The 23716-nt window shown below is 43.1% G+C and overlaps 1 protein-coding gene across 3 annotated transcripts in view; it reads left to right on the forward strand.

Moving 5' to 3' along the window:
- Positions 1 to 23716, forward strand: part of Myrip (myosin VIIA and Rab interacting protein) — a 324013-nt gene that overhangs the window by 262033 nt on the left and 38264 nt on the right. For all 3 annotated transcript variants that reach the window (XM_074060447.1, XM_074060449.1, XM_074060448.1), the window contains exons 9-11: positions 1413 to 1572; positions 8365 to 8996; positions 22730 to 22969. In XM_074060447.1, coding sequence (XP_073916548.1) covers positions 1413 to 1572; positions 8365 to 8996; positions 22730 to 22969 — 1032 coding nt within the window. The remainder of the gene's footprint in view (positions 1 to 1412; positions 1573 to 8364; positions 8997 to 22729; positions 22970 to 23716) is intronic.

A 23716-nucleotide genomic window follows, 5' to 3' on the forward strand; every position in this document is an offset into this window, starting at 1 on the left:
CTCCGTATTATTTATGTAAGCCCACATGCCTCCTAGATCACCTCAAAGTCTTGCTGGGTTCCCACGTCTGTTTCTGAACCCAAACTGATCTTCACCATACTCCTGAACAAAGTGAACCAGGGGCTCCAAGTTCCTGGACTGGCCTGCTGTGAAGGACATTGCTGGGCTTTGAACTTCATCTGTCCCTGTCTTTTACTCAGAATGACTAAGAGTCCTTGGGGAGGGGCAAGGCCACTAATTAAATTGCCCAGCCCCCACCCCTGATCTCCAACCATGAAACTCAGCATTGTCACCCAAATGCCCTTTGTTGGCTTTTGCTCTCTGTCTTCATTATGTTCAAACATTTGTTTAAGCTACCTAAGTGTGTTGTGCACTGCACTGTAAGTGCAGGGCAAGGTTGAGTTTCCAGAGCTCTCAAAGAATTAAGTCATTGGACAAAATGTTAAAGCAGAGGTAGTATTTCATCCCAGGGCCAATGACTCCTGAGCCCAACTCCAAACCACTCCACACCTGGTCACAGCTCTCCAAAAGAGGGTCCTGTGGCTCCTGAGAAGCTGTGGGAGAGAGAAAGAAAGCACATTGCCACTGGGACAGGAGAGTGTGGCGCTTTCAGTGGGGACATCAGCCAGCAGGTGGATACAGACTGCTCGGGGATCCTGAGTTACATATTGTCATCGCAGATGCTTTCAGTGGCTTTAAGAACACGCCCTTTCCCTCCTTAGCTTATCAAGTGTACAAAAGACCGAAATAAAATAAAATAAATAACCAAAATGAAATATCATTCCTGCATTAATAGTAAAGGGAAAATCATTCTCATTGTGTTTGATCATGTTTTCAGTATATAACAATTCAGCTTTGGAATACATATGATAAAATTCACACATTTTTCCTATCATCCATTTCAGTTCTCATTTCTACCACTTGTCCTTAGGCTAGAGCTTTTCCTTCTTTAACTCAGGAGCTAAATGAGAATAAATTGTAGCAATCCTGGTTTTGTGGCCTGACCACACATGGCTAACTTTTCTATTTTAACATGTACTTTGTGCAATAACTTTGTATCACTTTAGGCTTGGAAGTCCTCCAGGGGAAGATGTTTTTGCTTTGTTTGTCCTAGAGCACCTCACCACACACAGCTAGTCCTGAGAAATTCAGGCTGGGAGAGTGTGGCTGGTAGGAAGGAGCCATCTGAGAGCCTCCTACTGAGCCTGCCATCTTGCCATAGAATGAACAGAGAACCACGTGTACAGTTACATGGCACTGTGTGCTGACTTGCAGCATTTAAGCCTCTCTGGAGGAAAGCCAATACATTCAACATGTCCTCTGTGTGCTCAGCAATGTCTGTCCCCAGGTGAAGTCACTCACCCCAGGACTGACCCCTAGAGTTCACCCCTGCCCCTCTCTTCTTTCCACAGCGGTCCCACTCTGCGTTCTCATTCACTGGAGAAGATTCCCGGAAGCCCTCTTCCCCGGGGACTGTGTTGAGGCAGCAGGTGGCCCGGGGCCAGCATCCAAGGGAGGAGCGTGCTCTGCCCAGCTGGAAGAGCATGGACAGGCTGGATGGAACTAGTAACGGTTCGTCTGTGGGTTTCAGAAGTGCTGTTTAGAGGCTTAACAGCTGTTGTGTGGCCACTCAGCTATTCCTCCCTTAAGTTTGAATTGGCACAGGCCCATAGTGGGCAGCTCGGCCACCAGGTCACAAGGCCTCTAGTGCAGCGTGCAGTATACTATGTGGTTGTGTTTTCCACATGAGTGGCTTTTTGAGTTGCAGTGGCAAAATGAAGGCTCTTGAGGTGCCATCAATAGTCCATGCTCTTTGCTGAGACCTGTGGGATGGGGACGCTACTGGCAGGTGTGTTAAAATCCCTCTGCTGCATGGCCTCATTGCAGCTGCCAGCTGCCTGTTCTAGGTAGACAAGGGGATATGTCTTATGAAGGCTAGGATCACTAAATCCACAACCTAGGACATTTCAACTTTCACAGGGACTTGGGTCCTGGCATCAGCTGGTTTTTAAGGCATCCAAACCAGATATACTAGTTAGGGCAGCACTCACTGTTATACAAGTAAAGCAAACATTGAGATAACTTAATGCAATCATTAATCATCACACAAGGTCAGCACAAGTGTCCCTGGCTTGGGAAGGCCTAGGCCAAGGCTCCTACTTGGTGGCTCTCTGCGTTCTAGGTCCTGAATCTTCTGTTGAATTGTCCACATTCAGCCAGCAAAGGGAGGAAGAGAGACTAGAAAAAGAGCATACCTGCTCTCTCATCACCTCAGCAGGGAATAAGCTCCACTATCACTCCTGCTCAATGCAGGGAACCCTGGGAAATGTAGTTCTGCATAGCCCATGTGTCCCAGTAGCATCATCAGATGTGCAAGGCAGCTGTCTACCCTGCACATCTGTGCCTGTGGTCTTTCTGTTCCCATCCCTACACTGGGTGATTGAACTCGCCTCAATGACAACACATAGTCCTTTATGAAGCTGTCAAGTCATTTAATCGCTTAAAATGAAGGGACTCAGATTAACCAAATCACTTTCCTAAATTTACATCAGAAGGCTATGAGATACTTGTAGCCATGTGGACAACATCCAAGGCCACAATGACCCTGTGTTCAGAGGTCTCTTGGCCCCCATGACTGTGGGAGTAATGGTGCCTACAGTACGGGACTGTTTCTTCCTCACCTAGTGTGCATTTATCATATAATGGAAGCCAGCCCCATTTGTCCTCATATGAAGAAGCTACTGGCGACATTCCCATGCTATGTCATATGTCAGATCTAGACTGTTTTCCTGAACAACAAAAATAACAAAAAGATTAACAGCAAAATAGCCATTCTAGAAATGAGTTTTTAAAGATTCTGGTATCATTTCTAATCTGTAAGGAAAATAATTTAACCACAGGGCAAAGAATCAGAAACATTAAATATTTTTAACTGTCATACTAAAGATTTTTCTAAAGGAGACAATTTCTGTTTTAATCTATTAGTACCTATCAGTAGAAACTGCAGAGACATACATTGTAGAGCTTAGAGCATACAATGTTTTCTTCATTTGGGTATATGCTTTTGTTTTTTAAGTACATTTTTCATTTCTAGATATGCCTTTCTTTCTCTCTGTTGACCAGCAAATTCATATACATTCACTCATTCATATTCCACCCCTTCCTCCTACTCTTTCTTCTACTCTAGGGGACTATACATTCCCCTAGAGATAGGACTCGCAGATTCCACAGAGCATATGAGAATGTCATACAATAGGTTTTTGCTAAACATTAAGAACTAGCCTTGAAAATCACTTTACAATAAACAAAGTCCACATACAGACCATTTGTTCCTCCCAGAGCATCACTACTGCTAACATTATCTTATTTGGCAGATAAGAGCAATGATGGGCAGTGAGGTTAAGTGACTTGTCTAAAACCCCACAGTTAACATCACAGGAGCTGGTCCTCAAACCCAAACATCATGACTCTGACCTGTAGGTCTTCAACTAATGCATGATAATAAGTGTCTCTTCCATAAAAACAAACACATGAAAGCCAGCATTTCAAAGTGAAGACTTACAGAGTGATAGATTTGTAGGATATTGTAAAAATTTATTTAAGATACTCATTGCCAGGCAAGGTGGTATACACCTGTAATCCCAGCACTTGGTAGGCTGAGACAAGAGGATCACAAGTTTGAGGTCAGCCTAGGCTATAAGCAACTTCCAGGCCAGCCTGGGATAAATAGTGAGACCCTGTATCAAAAAAAAAATAATAATCCATTTCACAAATAGTTTCCCACTGGATTAGGAGCATTCCTAATAAGTTTACAAAGGAATTTCTTTTCAAAATATGACTTTGTATGTATCAGTTGTATATAAGCATAAAGCAGTATCACACTTTGAGCAGAGTATCATACTCTGCTCAAAAATCCATGCATCTTCAAAAAAATATAAAAGCACTTGAGTAGAAAATCTCTGTTCCCATGCCAACCCCAGAGCCCTTGAGGGAAGTGTGACATATTTAGCAGGAAGCAAACTATTCTCAGAGGACTTGCTTGGTCTCAGCAGAGCGGAAGTTTAGGACAGAAGAGGTGCAGAGGTAGAGGCCATCTTGGAAGGTTAACATCCACTGGGCTATTTGTAGCTGCTGTGTTTGTCCTCAGGAGCCTGTCTGTGTGCCATTGGGGCAGCGTTAGGGACACTGTGGCTTGGGTGAGCCACAGCAACTCCACCTTTAGCCTTGACAGTGCTTACAGCAGTCACTAGATTTCCTCAAAATGCCTTTCACCTTATAGACCTTGATTGAGCATTGTATCCACAGCATGTGCTCAGTGTTGGGGAAATGAGGAGCAAGGGATTGCCATTGCTCTTGAGTGGCTCACTGAGCACTGGCTGCACAATAATAAACGATCAGGAGTTTGGATGAAAGAGGGAATGGGGAAAGTGGGGTCCCAGAGGGATGCTGTCATGGGGAGAATGTTATGTGGGAACCCAGGTACAGCTTTTAGATGCTGTGATGGTGCAGCTTGACAGCCACCAAATTCTTCACAGGCTTGAACATCCTGTGGTTTTTTTTTTTTTTTTTTTTTTTTTTGCTAAGAAGGATGGGAATTTGCTGAAATAAAAGTTGGCCTATTTCTAGCTTCTGCAGAAGCACATGGCAACCAAGGGCTGTAAAAGGCAGGAGAAGAGGAACTGACAGTTGGGTTAAGTTACATTCTGGTATATACTAGGTGTTGGGGTCCAAAGACCCCCATTTCCAACATGTTCAACATGAGTGGCATTACCAGAGAATTTCTTCCTCCAGAATCCTCCAGTGGTCCTGGGAACAGCTGTCAACAGCAGGGCTCACTGAGAGCTGCACTGTAAGAGCCGGGCCTTGCCTTGCAGCCTGTTGGTCCTGTGTTCACTAACAAATAGTCTTTACATGCCTGGGATGGGCCAGATCTGGCCAGGGGCTAGAGACACAACAGAAAGAAGACACAGGACATGAGCCCAGGAAACACACAGGAAGGGACATGAGACAAGAAAGGAAAGGCAGATCATCATGACTTGTTATCAAGGTGGTTACCATTGAGGATGCCTGGAACTTGTGCTCAAGGAGCTCGGAATCAGGTGTGGAGGTCAGGGTAGACAACCAAGAAAACAAACCATGACTCAAGTGGTAGAATACCTGCCTAGCAAGCATGGGGCCCTAAGTTCAAAGCTCAGTATTGCCAAAAATAAAAGTTTTTTGACCAAAAAACTCAGAGAACCCAGTAGCCAGCAACTCCAGGAAGGAAGGCCAAGGGTGTGACACTGAGGAGCAGTGTTTGAATGAAGTTTCAGAAGCAAAGAGAAACTGGTGAAGTGGCTCAGGTGATAAGAGTACCTGCCTTGCAAGCATGAGGCTCTGAGTTCAAACCCCAGAACTGCAAAAAAAAAAAAAAAAAATGTTTACCAGAAGCAAAGATAAAAGAATGAATGATGAACTCTTCCTTTCCTTTCAGAATGAACACATGCCACAGAGGGCCTAGTCTACTTGCATCTTCTGGGCCATTGACTTCTATCAGATGCAAAGTCTAGTGGAAGAATCTGAGGGCTTATGGTTGATTAGGACATGAGCCCAGGAAACACACAGGGAGGGACATGAGACAAGAAAGGAAAGGCAGATCATCGTGACTTGTTATCAAGCTGGTTACCATTGAGGGTGCCTGGAACTTGTCCCCACTGGAGATCCCAGGGAGCCCATGTGAAATGCCTGCCTGCCCAGGAGGCAAGGGGGCTGAGTATTTATTCATGAGTTTCCCCAAGTCATTAGTTGAGGGGTGCTCCCAGGAGGGGCTGACTCCCAGGCTCTTCAACCTTGCCCCTGGGCAGGCAACGCAGGCTCCTGCACTTAGGTCAAGACTCAAGCAGAGAATCTCAAGTGCTGCCAATTGGAGCCCAACTACTATATACCTAAGGGTCAAGGGCCAAGATTTTAGGTGGGACATCACAGAGTCTGCTATAGGGAAAATCAGTATTGGAAATTGCTGCCTGATGTTCCTGGCAACCCATACCACCTGTGGCACAGCATTGGGAGAATTGCCAGCAAAAGATAAACACTTCTTTAGAAGACTATTAGCACCTCCTCAAGTACAGCCCACAAACTCTAGATAGTAGTAACACCCCCTGCTAGTCATGCATTCAGACGTTTACAAAGTCAATGAACATAGTATTCCTGTATCGGTATGAATGCATAACACTGACCAATGACTACAAGATACATATCTGTTTTCTGCATATGTACATATGGAGTAGATGGGTATTGATCCACAAGCACATGCTCAATACTAATACTACTCAATTCAACAGACAGAAAATAGGACTAGCTGAGAGCCCTCTGTGTGACAGACATGATCCCCACACTATATATCGTAATAACCCTAACAACAGCCGTGGTGGGTCACATTGACCCCTCTGACAGGCTAGGAAACAGGCTCAGAGGTGCTCTCTGAGCAAGGCCCCCTGCTAGTAAACTGAGTCACTGCGAAGCAGCACTGGATCTGCCTGCATCTAAAGTTCTTGTTCTTTGCCTAGCACTGAAGCATTCTGGCTCATTTATGGATATGGGGAAAGGAACTGTTAAGGATTAGTCTTCTGCTCTGAGCAGGCCCGGTAGTTGGCATACTGTATGAGCATCCCTTGTGTCATCCCCATGACAACCCAGAGAGGCGTTAGCTATTCCTTCTCACCAATGGGAACCACGTTGTGGCTAAGAGGGGTTTCTGCCCAGGCCTCTGCCTATGAGACCTGTGTGCTTTCCACTGTGCCAACTGGTTCTAGGGCACAGTAGGCTAATTCGCTTCTAGGATAAAGGGGTGACTGGGATGCAGGCCCCACCTTGGGACCCTGTCATCTGGAGACTGGATCAGCCATGATCCTCCAAGGAGGATTATGGAGAGAGGATCAGACAGGAGGAGGCATGTCTGGATAGCGAGATGAGAATGCACTGTGGGAATAGGGGGCTGTAGGAATGAGATGTTTAAGGAACTGCTGGGGCTTCACCTGGTGGTGTGGCGGAAGTGGATAATGAAGGAAGGAGCAGCAGGTGGAAGGACGGGCATTTAGCCTCGAGCTTCCCTGGAAGTCCCTGTTTACATCTTCCCACTGCTGGAACCCAGCATCCTCCTGACCAGAGAAAGTCCCACTTCCTGCCAGTGTGGGCTTTAGGCAGGCAATTGACATGAAACTGGGTCACTGAGTTGAAAACACACATTCCACCATTTGAACATCCCCAAGGAGTTCTGAGAAAGGCCTGGCAAGGATGATGCTCTGTGGACAATACACTGGTAATTCATTCCATCACGCGGAGCAACATAGGTTTAATTGGTAGAAGACCTGTATGTTTTAGTAGCGTGGGGTAGGAGTCTGTCTTTAGGTCTTACTGCAGCGGACCCATGGCCCAGAAGCTGGGGTCCACACACAGGTCAGAGAATAGTCCCCTCTCAAGCCCTAAGCCCTCTTACCCAGCACCAAGCATTCCTGCAAGGCTCCAGGTGAAAAACAGCTTCTGCTAGTAGCATAGCTGTTGTGCCCACAGAAGCCACGGCTACAGGAACACTGCATCTCTCATTCCCACTCCCAAGCACACATCTTCCTGTTGATCTTCAACAAAACAAGACAAGGCCACTCTTATTCCCCTAATTCCCAGTGACCTGAGCCTGCTCACACCAACCCAGACCACAACTACAGGCTGAGATCAGCTCCAGCCTCCCTTTACAGTGGCCAAGGGCCTCTGTGGAGCCCAGACTGTAAACTCAGAGCTGCCTTGGAGTTGGCTAAAGGAAGTATCCTGAACTGACTCTCCCTGGGACCTGAGACCTTGAACAAATTATTAGACTTCGCTTGTCTCATCCCCCTTTTGTACAATGAAACTGGAAACACCAAGCTCTTTGGCCTCAAGTTCTTTCCGGAATGAGCCACATAAGATAGACTTCAGTGCCCATCACAAGGATGGGGGAGAGAGCTGTAAAAGTCCCAAGGGCAGATGTGTTCGACTGTGAGGCAGGTCAGGGAAGGTGGCAGAATTTTTCCTCTGTCAATGAGGGTGATAGCTCAATATCAGAGCCAGAACCTGGGGCTGCCAACTATAGCCCTGTCCCCTCCCTTCCTGCCAGCCTAAGACAGGAGTGGGACAGCTCTCAGGAGACAGGAAAAAGAAGTCAGTTCTCCAGGTTTCTTTCTATCTGTGAAGCCTGAAGAGCTTTCCTGAGGACTTTAAAATCTGCCCATTCAATTAAGTGTGCCCTACTGGTCTTCCTAACACCTCTAGAGCCAGTTCTGGGAGACGACAAGTGGAAGCCCCAGCTTGCTATGTGGTGATAACACCCACTGGTTTCTCTCTCCTCTCCACCAGATCTGGCCCCGGTTTTGCAGAGCCCTGACGGGAACTGGGTGGCCCTGAAGGATGGCACTCTGTCCCCAACCCGCCTGCTGGCCAAACCTAAAAGTGGGACATTTCAGGCCCTGGAGGTGGCTTCCAGTGCGGCATCTGCCTATGATGAGATGGGTTCTGACAGCGAGGAAGACTTTGACTGGAGTGAAGCCTTGAGCAAGCTGTGTCTGCAGTCCCAGGGCCTGCCCAGGCACCGCCAGCCTGCACAGGCCCAGGACTCTGGCCAGGGTCCCTCAGCCATCGCTCCCTCCTCTGTGCTCTCCCCCAACCCTGAGGCCGGGAGCTCTGACTCAGAGACCTCCTCAGCAGGCTCTTCTCGGGAAGCTGGACATCGGGCCAGGCTGTCCTGGATGCAGAGGAAGGGCCCCAAGAACCCTGCAGCAGAAAGGATGCACCTCCAGGGAGATCTGGATGTGAACTTCAACCCCCAGGTGGCCAGTGGTGAGACCTCGGACAGCAGTGAGCCAGAAGAGGCCCTCCACACCGTAGACCGGCGGGCCGGGAGGTGGAGAAGGGCCCGAGTGGGCTCAGAGGAGCCAAACAAGGAAGCATCCCCCCCCACAGCCCACTCGCAGGATCTGCACACGCAACAGGTAACGGGTGCACCCATGCACACACCACACGCTAACATAGGATGCACCCTCACCCGAGCTTGGTGACTCAGTCCTGGGTTTGGAATCCCCAGACTCCGAGTCTCATCTTGGGTTTTCTTGTTTTTACATTTTCTGTAATCATATTATTGTTGTATTGGGAGTAAATTGTGACATTTACAGAAGTTCTTAAACTATATCATAGTTAAATTCACCCCCTCCATCATTCTCCTTTATCCCCTCCTTCCCCCTGGAGTAGTTTGAAGAGGTCTCATTTTTCCACTTTCACACGTGAGTACATAATATTTCTACTACATTTCTCTCCTTTCCTCATATCCTCCCCCACACACTGGTGCCAACCCCCAGACAGGACCTGTTTTACGTGTTCTCTGTTTTTGAACAAAGACATTATTGTTTGTTTAAAATAGTTACACAGGGAGTTCCACTATGACGTTTACATGTATATAGGTATTATAACTTAAATTGGTTCATCTCCTCTATTTTTCTTCTTTCTGCCTTAGTTCACTTCTTATGGTGATTTGAACAAGTTTAAAAACTCTGTATTCATCTTGGTTTTGCTGCTTAGTAGCTGAGTGACCCTGGCCAGATCACATCAGTTCTCTGGGGCTCTGTGTTCTTCTCTTTGGTGGAGGTAAACCTAGCAAGACCCTATCACAAAGAGCAAGCCAGGAGTCAACAGTAGAATTAGGGTCTGAAGCCAGCATGAAACACTACCAGAAAAACAAAACCAAAAAAGGGGGCCTATGAGCTTGGTTCAAGTGGCAGAGCACTTGTCTAGCACATACTGCGCCCTAAGTTCAAACCCTAATACCACAAAGAAATAGTGTGGTTTGCAAAGTGTGACCCAGGACCACTCACCTGGGAACTCATTAGACAGGCAGCTTCCCAGGCCCCACCCAGACCTGTGGAACTACTGTTGTGACAGGCCCTCCTGGTCAGTCTGCTGTGCACTGAGCCTGAGGACTGAGGGTGAGGGATCTAGAGTCGGGTACCCTGGGCTCCAATCCATGTGACCGTGAGCAAGGCATCTCTGCAGTTCTGGGTTTCTCATCTGAAATAGAGAGGGTACTAGGACCTGGCTCCAAGGATAGTTGTAACAAATGAGTGATATAGATAATGTCTATAAAAAGCTGAGCCTGTCCTAGAGCCAGCACAAGGACACATAAGGGTTGTTTCAACCCGATGTCAGGGGACACAATGCACTGTGATTCTGGAGCCCTCGCCACTCTCCTCTCAGGTTCTTCAGTGACTGCTCACATGGTGGAGTTTATGAATGCATTTTCATTTGGTAAATGTGATTAGAAAAACGTACCTGGAGAGAGAGAAAGACAGACAGACAGACAGACTTGCTTACAATTTCATGGACTCCCATTTAGGTTAATTTTATATTCTCTAAATACATCCTGCTAGCCTCAACTTGTGCCTTGGACTGTGCTGTTCCACTGCCCTTACCCTACTGTTGAAGCCCTCATATCACCCTAAACCTTAGACCTATTCTTGCAGATCCCACCTGGGCCTTCTCTAAACTCGAACGTGACACATGTGGCCAGGAACATTTAAATAATCTCAGTGCAGTGTTTGAAAGTGAGTCATATGGAAAATCTAATTATGCCGCCACTACCTTTGGTAGGCATTGTAGTCACCTAAATCAACTGGACTTCTTAAACCCCTGTAGCACTCCCACATCCCAAGTGTCATTGGAGATCCAGAGTCCCAGCCACCATACCCTGCACTGCTAGTTTTGCTACCACAAAAAGCAAACCCAAGTCAAGGAGTTGGATGTGGTAGTTTATGTGTAGATTCCAGATGCCCAAGGGTGAGACAGGGAAGTAGAAAATGCCAACTAAGGTAAGCGGCTGGGACTCAGTCCCACGGAGACCCTCTGGGAAGCCATGACACAACTCAGGATTCTCCAATCAGAGGAAAGGGAGCACTTACCTACATCTCCCATCTTCCCTTAGTAGAGGTTTGTCCCCACCCAGGGTGGCCATTAACTCCAACAGTCAGGTTTGTGTGGTTGGGACTGAGTAAGCTCCTCAGATGGAAGAGAGAGATGAAAGTTTGAGAGTCAAAGCTCTCATTGGGTTAGAAACCATCCTCCATGGCCGCAAGCAATTCATGCAGGTCCAAGGCTATGAGCTTGAATTTTACCAGTGTTTGCTACAAGGCCTTCTATAAGTTCATCAGCCAGAGCCCTGGCCTTGGAACTCCAAAAAGGTGGTTGTAGACTCAGAGATTCTTAGGACATAAGAATCTGCCATCGCTCTTCCTGACCTGGTAATAGATTGCCTAGAAAAAGTCTTTTCTTTGTTTAAAGTTCTCATCTCTGTAAAACAAAAGACCATTAAAAATCTTCCTTGTCTATCATAGATTGAAAAAAATATATAGTCCAACTGTAAATCTTTATTCTCTAGTTCAAGGGGAGACTTGTTCAGAGACTTGGGGTGACTTGTCTTGGGGTATTCCTGAGCGTTGCCTGCATGATTCATTTGTGGGTATAAAATGTCTCCCTATCACCACAGCTGGTACCTTAGGCTTCTTATTTGCTACAACGTGGCTTCAAAGTTGTATTCTGACCTTAATCTTTGCCATGCACCAATAGGGAGAAGGCAGGGGCCAACCAAAAGGAGCTAGACAAGCCTGGCTGCCCAAAGCAAGTAGCAGTGTCCTCCCCTTGCCACTAGGTGGGGATGGTGCTGCGCTGCCTCAGGCCCTGGGCATCCTCCCTCCAATTTAGTCTACTAGGGTAGTCTCCAAAAGCATACATAAACTAAAATTATATATTTAAAGTGTTACTTACTTTTTAGTGATATAAATACATGAATATAATATAAAACAAATGAATTTAATGTAATGTAAAAACTATTAAAACGTATAGCGGCAATGCCCCTTTGACCACTACACTAAATCCACATCATCTCTCCCAAAATGACTACAGGTATATTTGGTGTGAATCCATCTTTGCGCACTCATGTATGTGTAGTACGTTTAGACATATAATGAATTGATATAATTAATACTATAACTCAGCAAATGTAGCTATTTTAGCAAAACAGGCATCATGTTTTCCATATCCGTTCGCACTTTCTCCTAACAGTTAGTGACAGAGGTGTCCGCACGCACAGATCTACGCTCTCCGCAGCAAAAGATTGCTTCACCTGGGGTGCTGGCAGTAAGGGCAGCATTGTCTGTAGAAAATCTTTAAAAGGGTAAGAAATCCAAAAAAAAGTCATGCTCTGCAGCATGGGCAATTCTAAGCAATGCCAGTGGTGACATACTCTTCCCCGCTGGGTCAGGTGGCTTCTACCCCCACTCATGATCCCTCCCTTGGTTCCTCATTCTTCCATTCTGGTGGGCATTGGAAGGCGTTTTCAACGTCTCGGTGCTGTAAACAGTGCCACTGAGAATGTCACTGTGCAAAGCCCTTCCAACTGTGAGAAGTGCGATCACTGACTTGCAGCATAGATGTATCTTTCATTTTTAATCAGACTTGCCAAATTAAGCTCTGAAGACCTCATAGCAATTTATGCAGCCACAACAGTGTGTTCTTGCATGTTGTCAACACTATTATTGTCACTATGTTAAATTTTTGCTAATCTTATGTGAGCAAAAAAGTTCTTTTTAGTTAGCCTTTTCATAATTACCACTGAGATTGCACATTTTTTCCCATGTTTAAGATCACTTACATTTGTTTCTTCTGTGAAAGACACATCTATATTTTTATCTGTTATTCCATTGGGCTTTTTTTCTTATTTTTAGGAATTAGTTTTGTTTTCAAATTACAAATTTTATTTCTCTGATGGCTACACATGAAGACATTCTCTTGTCTGTCACTTTTGCCTTAACCTGGAGTATATTTTGTATACAAAAATTATTCTTACTAGTAATTTCTTGGTTGTGCCCCATTTATTGTTTTTGTATTTAGTGTCTTGCTGGATCTTCAACGTTGTAAGATTTTTTTCATATTTTTTTCTTAGTACTTTGTAGTTTTGTATTTTCCATTTAGCCCTTCAGTCCATTTGTGCTTTACTTTTCTGGATATGAGGTAGGAGCTAACTTTTTTTCAAATTAATGATTTGTCACCAAATCATCATCAAATAATCCATTGTTTATCTGTGGATTTCAGGTGCCTTCCTTAACAAGCATTACCTTTCTTTTATTTCTATTAGCCTGTTTTTAAAAAACAAAAACAAAAAACTTTCTACTTTGATCTGGAAGTCTCATTCCTATGCAAATACTACTCTATTCTTTTTGTTGTTGTTGCTGGTTTTTGTTTTTCTTTTTTGACACAAAGCCTCTCTAAGTCCTTCTAGTCTAGTCTTAGACTCATAATCCTCCTGCCTCAGCCTCCTGAGTGCTGGGATTACAGCATTGCCTGGCTGCCGCTGTCTAAATTATAATAAATTTATAGTGCATGTCACCGTCTGGGGGTTGCCTTCCCTGTGATGCTGCTTTGGATGCTGCTTACATCATTTTCTAAAAAGTGTCTTCACACATCTCAATCCTTTACTCATATAATTAATTTTTAAAATCTGTTCTTCAATTTGCAAAACAAAAATTTAACTCGACTGGAATTGCATTAAACATATGCATGTATTTGGAATGATTTATATCTTAATAATACTGAGCCTTTCCATCCAAAAATGTGGTACTAAAAAGTTTTATAGATATTTTTCAAAGCTTTTTTTCTTAATAAGTAATTTTAATTATCTTACTTATTTTGCTGATACTGCAAATGAGATTTTTAAAAATCTATTATATACTCTAGTTTCTGCTGGTTCATAGAATGCTAGTGATTTTATGTTTGTATTTTATAACTCAGCACCCAAATAGTGCTAGATTCTCTTATTAATTCTAGTAGTTTTTCAGGTAATGTTCTTAACCATTCAAGGTAGGTAGTCATATATTGTCTAGAAATAATGATATGTTTATCTTTTCCTTTCCATCATTTATACTTATTTTCCTTTCTTGTCTTATTGCATTGGCAGCAACTTGCACTCCTGTGAAACAGTAGGGACATCTGGCATCTCGTCTTTGCCTTGCTGTTATCCTTAGCAACCTGCTTCCAGTGTTTCACTCTGAAGTATAGTGCTTCCTCTAAGTTTAGCATCTGTTATCAAAATAAGGAAGCATTGTTTTCTAGCTTCCTAAGTGATTCAAGTTAGGAGTGTGAGTTTTCTTTTACCACCTTCTTTGTCAGCATCTATTGAGAGGTGATCAGTTTTTCTTCTATAACCTATTAACGTTGTAAATCACAGTGAACACTTCTAAAGTTCAAGTCATCTTTTCATTTGTTACGTAATTTTTTCTTGATTATGATTCCTTTCAATAAAAACTGGATTCCTAGCTATAAAAAATATTGGTTTCCATTTTTATGCTGTTTTATTCAGCTTGGTATCAGCATACCTTAATGAGTTGGCAAAGATTCTCTATTTTCTGTTCTTTTCTAGAACACTTTATAAGGAAAAATAATTTATGTTTGGAGAAATTTGCCTATAAAGCTGACTCTGTGTGTGTGTGTGTGTGTGTGTGTGTGTGTGTGTGTGTGTGTGTGTGTAGTAGGGGCCTGTACTTGCCAGACAAGCACTCTAGCACTTGAGCCCAGCACCAGCCCTCTTTGATTTAGTTTTGGTTTTTTTTCCAGATAAGCTTTTGCAGTTTGTGCTCAGAGCTGCCTCAGATTGTAATCCTCCTACCTCTACCTTCCACTCAAGATTCCAAGCATGTACTACCATGCCTGCCCCTATTCTTTATGTGAGAAGATCTTTGACTTTCTTCCTTAAGTATTAAGCTATTTTGGTTTTGTAATTATTTCACTATCCTCACACCACTTTGATACTTTGTATTTTTATTAAAAAATCATCCATATCAGCTAGATTTTCAAATTCATTGACCTAAAAAGATTGATTGATTTATTGTAACTAATTCTCATTATATTTTTTAAAAATTATCCTCTGCAATATAGTTATGTACCCTTTCTGCTTATAATGTTAACTCACTCTCTCTCTCTTCCTCTCTCTCTCTCTCTCTCTCTCTTTGTCTCTCTCCCTCCCTCTCTCACTTCCTTCTCTCCCTCTGTCCCTGTCTTTCTCTTTCTCCCCCTCCCCATCTTTTGTTGCTTGGACTCACCACACTTCTTATTTTCCTGGAATTTTCAAGGAACCAGCTTTTATTTTATTCATTAATCCTAGGAATTTTTTGTTTCCTAGTCCATTAACTTCTACTTTTATATTTGTTACTATCTTCCTTACTTTATTATTTACATATATATATGAAATATATATATATTCTTCTAATATATAAAATATCTCATTTATTTTTAATAAGTCATGAATTTTTCTCTTAAATATGGTTTTGTTTGCATCCACAGACTTGGAGATGTGCACTAATTGTTAAATTTTTCAAAGCAATTTATCATTTTCAGTGTAATTCTCTAATTAAGAATTAATCAGAGAAGTGAATAACATTTTGCTTTGTTTTTTGGTTTGGTTTGGTTTTGTAGCTAATTTTTAGCGTGCGTGATGAATAATAAATATGGCTTCCCTGATTTCCACTGTGGTGAACTTGTTAAGATTGCCTTTGTGACCTAATAAATGATCAGTTTTTATGAGTGCCTCGTGTGTTTGAAGAATGCGTGTTCTCTGATTATTAGAGACAAAATTATCTGTGTGTTGTTCCAGGTGTAACAAGAGAGATCCGATCCTGCCTTATGAAGTTCATGTCGGTTTACCTTTGAGTCTACATTCTTCATGTCCCCGATCCCCCATCCTTATTCGCTGTTGTCTTCATCATTCTGTGACTTTCTTAATTCCTATCCCTTTAGAGTCTGGCAAGGACTCATCTCGGACATGCGAAAGTAGGTCTCTGCCATTTCTCTTCCTGCTGGGTGCTTCACCTTGCTGGTGTCATTAGCAGATAAAGCCACTGACAACACGAGCTCCTTCCATCTTCTCCACCTTATTCCTGGCCTCTGATCGCAACACAGAGCTTTGAGCACTGAGCCTCTATGTGTATGTGATTACAAACTCTTCTGTCCCTAAAGTCACCCTCCTGATGTCAATGCATGGGATAAAGTCTGTTGGTCAGAACTCTTGCTACAACACTGCAGGAGATATTTCACAGCCTTTTGACAATGTTTTTCTTTGCTTATAATGTTTTTCTGTTCTAGATGGTTTTTGTTTGGAGGTTTATTTTTTTTTTTTGGTTTTTTTTTTTTTGGCATTTGTTGTATCTTTTGAAAGCAAACATTTTGCCAGAATGGTAGGTACATCTCGTGCTAGTGTACATAACAGAACAACCTATTTCCTGCACACTTGGGTGTTTGTTCAACTTAGAGTACTTTCTTCTATCACTTTGATTATTACTTGTTCAGGTATACGCTGAATCTCCCTTGTCTATCATCCTTTCTTACTGTCTTCCCATTTGTTTCTTTTCCTCGGCCTTGTGGGAAACCTTCTGAAGATTATCCTCCATGTCACTTACTTGATTTCCTGGTACTAATCCTGCTGCTACTATCTTCAAATTCAGGTCTAATCCTACTGCTGGGTTTTCAACTTTTCCACAGTCTTTTGTCTTATCAGTCTTCCCATTTTTTCTCATCCAATGGTCTTTTAAGTGCTTATCCCTTCTAATTTTTATACTGCTTCATTGAAAGTCCTTATTTTTACTCCCTAATGAGAATGCAAAACTGCTATAAGACATTCTGTTCCAGTTGTTAGTAAAACTGATGCCTTCTGACATCAAAATACTGCTCTTTAGAGTTTTCCCCTGGGTTCCATGATACCTTTTTCTGTTAGCAATTCTTGAGTGAACTGCAGGTGTCCTTGTGCCACTGTTTGCCACTGTCCAGCACATTCCAGTCATTTCACTCTGCTAGCTTAAGACAGGAGCTCTTTCCTACTCTTATTGCCTTGCTCTATGCTTCTTTGAGCAGATGCTAAGAACTTCACCACAGTACTGAATATACACAGAGTGCATGAATTGATGAATTAGTGGAAACAGCAAACATCATTCTGCACTTTCCCTGGTGTTTTAGTCTCTGTTCTCAGGGCTTCCGTTTCAGGAACACAGCCTCCCAGGATGCAGCATGGCACCATGGTTAGTCCTTCCCTTGACCCCCACCTGAATATTTTGGGGGATATGCATCCCTCCTTCTCCTACTGCGCCTCTTCCTACTGCTCCTCCTTCTTCCCCTCTTCCTCCTTCTCCTTCTTCTTTTCTTCCTTCTTTTCTTCCTGGGCTGGAACTCAGCATGCACGACAAGTTTTCCACTACTGACCTACATCCCCAGCCCCCGGACATACATTTTCTAAGTAGCTGTAAAACAGGAGACACTAAGAGTTGTTGGGAGGAGGGTTTATCCTCAGATGCTTAACGATTACAATAGAAGGCTGAGCTATTGCATTCTTGTGTGTTTGGTGGTGATTTTATTTTGTTTGAGAGTGAGCACTTAGCTTACATTTCTGGACCAAGGCTTGAGGTTGAGAAAATACTAGTGGGGGGACCAACCATTATTCTGAATACTTAGAAGAAGGAAAGTGGATGGGTCTAACAATGCATTTTTCACTCTATTTTCTGTGGGCCTTGTATTTAATGAAAAATTCTCTCTTCATTTACTGGTAACAAGCTGACTTCTGTTGCTTTTTAGTATTGTGAGTTTTCATCTTCTAAAACTTCCCACACAATTTTGGTGGAAAATTTGGAAAGGTTGTGAGAGGTTGCCAGGTGCCATTTTAAAATGGAAGCTTGCTGATTAATCTTCCACTGATTGAGACCTCAGGATTATAAGATGCTGCTATTTCAGTTCCCTCCAGTGTTTCATTTTTGGTTGCACTCATCAGTGAAACTTGTTTTCTTCGGGTGAATTTGCCCCCATCTAGCATTCTGGGTTCTAATTATTCTTTAAAATTGTGCTAAGAATCTTGCCATAGTATAATTAACAATCAGTAAACATTCCTTTATTTAATATGCATATGCCTTGCTCCAGAAATATTTTTAAGAGGTTTATATAAGTATAAACAGGAGAAAATAAAATTAAAATATAATGATGAGAAAAGAAGGACAAAGGTAAACCAGGGTAGGCCAGATAAGCTGAAGCCAGGAGTGATGTTAGTTCGGAAAATAGAGTAATGAGAATACAGTCATAGGCTAGAGATACCAAAAATGCAGCTCTAGAAGACAATAGGAGGAGGGTGATGTGAGCAGTTTTCTGAGTCATGGAAGCCATACCAGCAATAAACCTATTCCTTCAAGGATATTGCTCTTGAAGCTGAGATACAAAAGAAGTTTATCCTGTGGATACAAGTTAGTCAGCTTTCTGTTACAGTGACAAAATACCCATGATAATCAACTTAAAAGTAGAAAAGATTTGTTTTGGCCGATGGTTTCAGGGGTTTCAGTCCATGGTTGGTTGACCTCATTGCCTTTGGACCTTGGAGAGGCAGCACATCATGGCAAGGAGTGTGTGATAGAGGAAGATGTTCACTTCACAACAACCAGGAAACAAAAGAAACAGGAAGAGGCTGGGATGTCTTAATATTGTCTTCAGGGAATACCCCAATGTCCTAATTTCCTTCCACTAGCCCTCACCTCCTAAAGATCCAATAGCACCACAGTCTGGGGACCAGCCTGTCAACACATGGGCCTTTGGGGGAAACCAAGATCCAAACGATAGCAGAATCCCACGGAGAGGATTCAGACACAGCACCCTCCACTATCCGTTGCTTCCAGTGAACAGAGGCCTTGGGGGGATGCGTCTCATGGTGTCTCTTAAAGTCACACAACACACACAGAAGCCACACTCGGTCAATTCAGACTTCTGAGGGGCCAGGTCACTACAGGATTAAGTCTGACAATATATACAGGAGTGGATGCCTTCCTCCCCAAACCCTGTTTCATGAGTGTTGGGTAGCTCTGAATTCAAGGGATGCCATGGCAAGTGCTTGTGAGATTCTGTGTATTGGCAGTTGAATTGGGACAGGAGTGACAGTGAATCTTGAGGTACTCAGTAAGTACACCAAACTCTGAAGTGTCAAGAGAACATCCCCAAGCAGGGCCTTGAAATCTACTCAAAATTGTACTTGAACTTCCTCCAGTACACAGACCAAAGACCAATAATTCCCTTCAGCCTTTCAGTTCTCCACCATTGATTATCAAATCTTTTTAGGCATGGGGCCTTTCTTTCTATGACATCCAAAGAGGAGACATAATAATGTGCTCCAACTAAGGCAAGATTGCCTTCTCCCATGCTCCCCACCCCATTTCACAACAGCCTAAATCAGTTCAGATAATAGCCTGGGGACAGTTTAGAAACAGGCATGACCAGATACCCCTCAGGTGAGTACAAATCGCAGCCACATGTCTGTTGTCTGTCAAATGACCCCCCCTTAATTTGAGCAGGAGGCTTGCTGTGTATATGCCTTCCAAGGTAAAGTGGCTGCAGAGAGCACATCTAGAAACTGAGACACTGCTGTACCCTTTGTGTCATGAGCCCTTTTGAAAACCTAATGAATTCTCTAAGGTTTCTGGAAGGAAAAAATGTGCATAAATACAATACACATTCACATCCAGTGTTGGGGCATTTGGGAGCTGGGGGAGCCTCGCTGAATAGGATTTTTAACCAGGAATCTGTTGACTGTTAAGGATAATCCACCAAAAATGATGACTTCAGTGTTGCATAGTTCAAATCTTTTGGGTTTTCTTTTGGACAGATATTAGTTAGCACTGTTATTAATTAGCTTTGTTTACAAGTGACAATAAAACCATGTCAACTCCATGAAAGAAAATGTTGAGCTCTGTATTATGTATGACGGACCCAACTCAAACCACAGAGGAGGTCACCAGGGACAGCTGAAAAGTAGGTATCTGAGACTAGAAGTCTAGTCCCTCCACCCCAGACCCTGCCCTGGACATCATCTCATGATTGTTAGTCTCCTACCCTGCCTCTTCTGACTCTCAGGCTGCTTTTGGTCCAGGTTCTGAATCACTGCCAGGTCCCTGGGTTACGGAGCCTAGTCCACACCTAATCACAACAGAGTCAAGGAAAAAACAAATGTAATCCACTTTGATGCTGCTTTCTTCTGCCCAGTTTTCCCCACAAAGAGACCCATTATAATTAGCATAAAAATAATGATCTAAAAAAAATTTTTAACTAAAGAAAAATAAAAACGTCTTAAATCCTCCCATTCCTCGTGTAAACATTGATCTGAAAAGCCCATGTTAGCAATTTCCCAGAAATTTTGTATGGTAGCATTATGCTTCTGGGGAATAATTATTCAACAAATGGTATAATCTGGTTCTGTCAGAGAGGAAACCAGAAAGGGAAACAGAGGTAAGGGCAGAACCCAACAGTGAGAGAGAGTTCAGGCTCCAGGAGTGGGAGAAGTGCCCAGATTAAAGGAAGGATTTGTTTGTTTGCTTTTCAAATGAATTTTATAGTACAAAGGACTCAGTAAACAGCACGATCTATACAAAGCAACCAGTCTCTAATAATAAACGCTAAAAGTAAGCTTTCTAGATGACATCCTGTTCCTGATTCCATAATGTACTTCAGCAAATTCATGCCCTGGTGGCAGGTTCCCCTACCTACTCATCTGTGCAGTTTCTCTACCAAATGCAGGTCCTTCCATGTAATGAGCCCTCCTTGAGGCAGTGAGAAATATATTAAAATATTAAATTCTAGAAGAATCCAGGTGGTGAATTTTTATTTCTTCTATGCTAAGCTGACCAGAATTTGGGGTATATTTTTGTGTGTGTCTAGCTGTTCCTATCACACAACTTATAATGAAAATAAATGCCTTATTTACCAGCCACAGCATGGGAACAAACTAGTTCAGGTTAACAGCAATACCTTGAGGAATTTCTCCTTCCTGAGCATACTTGAAGCACTGGTTACTCTCAGGAGGCCTCACCAGTGAGTCTCACTTGGGACCAGGAAAAAAAATGCCATTGGACCCTTTTTCTTTCTTATTAATTGAGCAATTTTTTCAAAGTCCTGTTTCATCTATTTCCTTCTGATCACCTTTGAATAAGATATCTGACTCTATAATTCATCCAGTTACAAACTTGTACCAACAAGTAAAGTTGATGCACAAACTTCATACAGGATAAAACAACCTGTCACATATCTTCTTAGCAAAATAAGCTCAGATCATCCAGATTCTTATTGCAGAATGCTTCGTGATGAAGCCCTTCCTGTTGAATGACTTACTGGATGAAAACATCATGATGTTCCTTTCTTATCTTTATCAATATGTTGATAATTCTTACTCATCAGTGCTTGAGTTTGAGAAAATTCACCAAGGCTAGGTCACTGTCATCAGAAGACACAAGTCTGTGTTTTCACTGAGCCCAATTCCACCATCATTGTCAGAGTCTGAAGAGCTGCTCAGACAACTGAGTCCATCTTCTGAGTCATCTAATAATTGTGACATGTTGTTCTCTGTCAGTTTTCTTCCCTGTACCATGATGAAAAATTTTGAATTCTTGATTGTGTGTAATGAAAGTTAAACTGGTGATTATTTCACAATTGAAATCTTGTGATTTCAATTCAATCTAGGCAATTCCATTCTCTTTCTGTTTTATCCTTTTAATCTCTCAGTACAATTGAAAATAACTGACGAATAATGATGAAAAATAATCCTGAGGATAGTGAACAGCAAAATGTTTTAAAAGACAGGAAAAATAAATTAGAAAGAGTCCATGATGTATATTAGATTTATAATATGTTTTAAATCAGTGAACTCATTTAGTAAATGCAAAATACAATGGATCTTACTCCATCTTAAAAATAAGCAAATTTTCTCTTTGTTCTTCAGAAGCCCTCTAAGCAAATAAAAGCTGTGAAATACCAAGCCTTAGAAATAAATAGAATAACTCCCAGAGGATACTCAAAGACTAAAATTGGGTTGCCAGCCCCCGATGGTATGCCACTTATGTATACATGAACATGTCAGTGCACATCTGCCCAAATGAAGGCCAAGACTAGAGTGAGAACCACAGTCTCCATGGCTTTCTGGAGCTTCCCATGCCTGCTAAGGGTTTTACTCATGGAGGGAACTTAAGAAATAGTCACCAAATGGAATATAGGAACACGAGGTGTAATGATAAAGCTGGAACTTAGTTATTAAGGGTATGTCACATTCCTTATGTATGTGTATGAGGACGTTGTTCCATCTCATAATCTTTTCCCTTTGCCTGAAATACTGACCTTGCCTTTCTGCTTTTTAGCTAGACAAACTGCTAGACTTTGTCAGCTGAAGCTTCCCTTCTGCAGGGAGGCCTTCCCTAATCCCTAACCCCTCCCATCAAGTGGAGACCCCTTCCCCTTCTCCCACCTGCATGCTATCTTCTCTGCACTTAAGCATGGTGTAAGTGGGGAGGTTTTAGCATCCCCTCCACTAGGGAGCAGGCGGGGGAAAGGCCTGGGCAGCTTTGCTCAGGTTCAATGCTGCCCATGTGGGAGCTCAATGAGAAATCTGTGAATGAAAACAAAATTATATGCAGACCCTTTTCTGAGTACAGATGCTCACCTGTCTGACCTCTTTTGCCAAATGTTCAAATGTATGCACTTAAGAAAGTGAAACTAAGAGAACAGCAGTCAGGAAAAAGCTGTCACCTCCCTCCCTGTACTGTTGCTTCCCTGGGGGTTCTTGGGGACAACAAGCAGCGTGACTTAGCAGAGAGGCCCTCGTCTCACAATTCTGGCTTTCATACAGGTGTTTGATGATTTGTCAGAGACTGACATCAGCACTGAGGCTCAGCACTCCCGGACCAGCACAGACACCGCAGAGGAGAAGCTGAGAAATAGGTTATACGAGTTAGCCATGAAAATGAGTGAAAAGGAGACTTCTTCAGGGGAGGACCAGGAATCTGAGCCCAAGACAGAATCTGAGAACCTGAAGGAAAGTCTGTCTTCTGAGGAAAACAACCAGAGTGTCCAGGAAGAGCTGAAGAAGGTAAGGGCCCAGACACCACCTACAGACAGCTTGACTTTCTGCAGCTTGAGCATTAGGGAAAGATGTGCTGCGCCCCCAAAGAGCTGTCTGTAAAATGCCCATTCCTATGTCCTTGGGGGGGCCCAAGAGAACCCTTCTTAGCCAGCACTAGGTACAGTCAGGAAAGCAGTACCACTGTTTTCTGGATTGTTTGGGGGTTTTTTGTTTTGGTTTTTTTTTTTTTCCTGTCTCACAAGACATCTTGTCTCCTTCTACTGTCCTTTATCAAAACAGCCCCTTGTCTTTGAGTCTATATTCAGTGACCCTGCTCTCATTGGCAAAAAGCATTATTTCTCACCCTCTCCCAGAGGAATTTTGCCCATGGATTGGTATTATGTAGGCAATCCATCTTTCAATTAGTGTCAAAACTGCATTCCATGGTAGAGTCTTTGTGTTATGTTAAAAGTGGCCACTGCAATGCCAGCTTTCAAATGCTGGTTGTTTGGTTTAGCCTGAGAGTGCTTTTTGCATAAACTTTATATAGAACTCCAGTGTTTCAAACAGATAAAAGAATTTCTGCTCTTGGGATCCCCAAAGCCCCAATCTTGATCTTCAGTCCCACACTCGCCCCCACCCCGCCTCCCCCACCCACCCACCCCAAGCAAGCCTTTGAGTTGCAAGGGACTTTGAAAATCACAGACAATAGAGCAGAAAGAGATCTCAGATGCCTTCCTCCTCAGGGCTCTGAGCACCCGGCCTGGCTCCCCC

Source organism: Castor canadensis, chromosome 17, assembly GCF_047511655.1.
Source record: "Castor canadensis chromosome 17, mCasCan1.hap1v2, whole genome shotgun sequence".
NCBI classification, from domain to species: domain Eukaryota; kingdom Metazoa; phylum Chordata; class Mammalia; order Rodentia; family Castoridae; genus Castor; species Castor canadensis.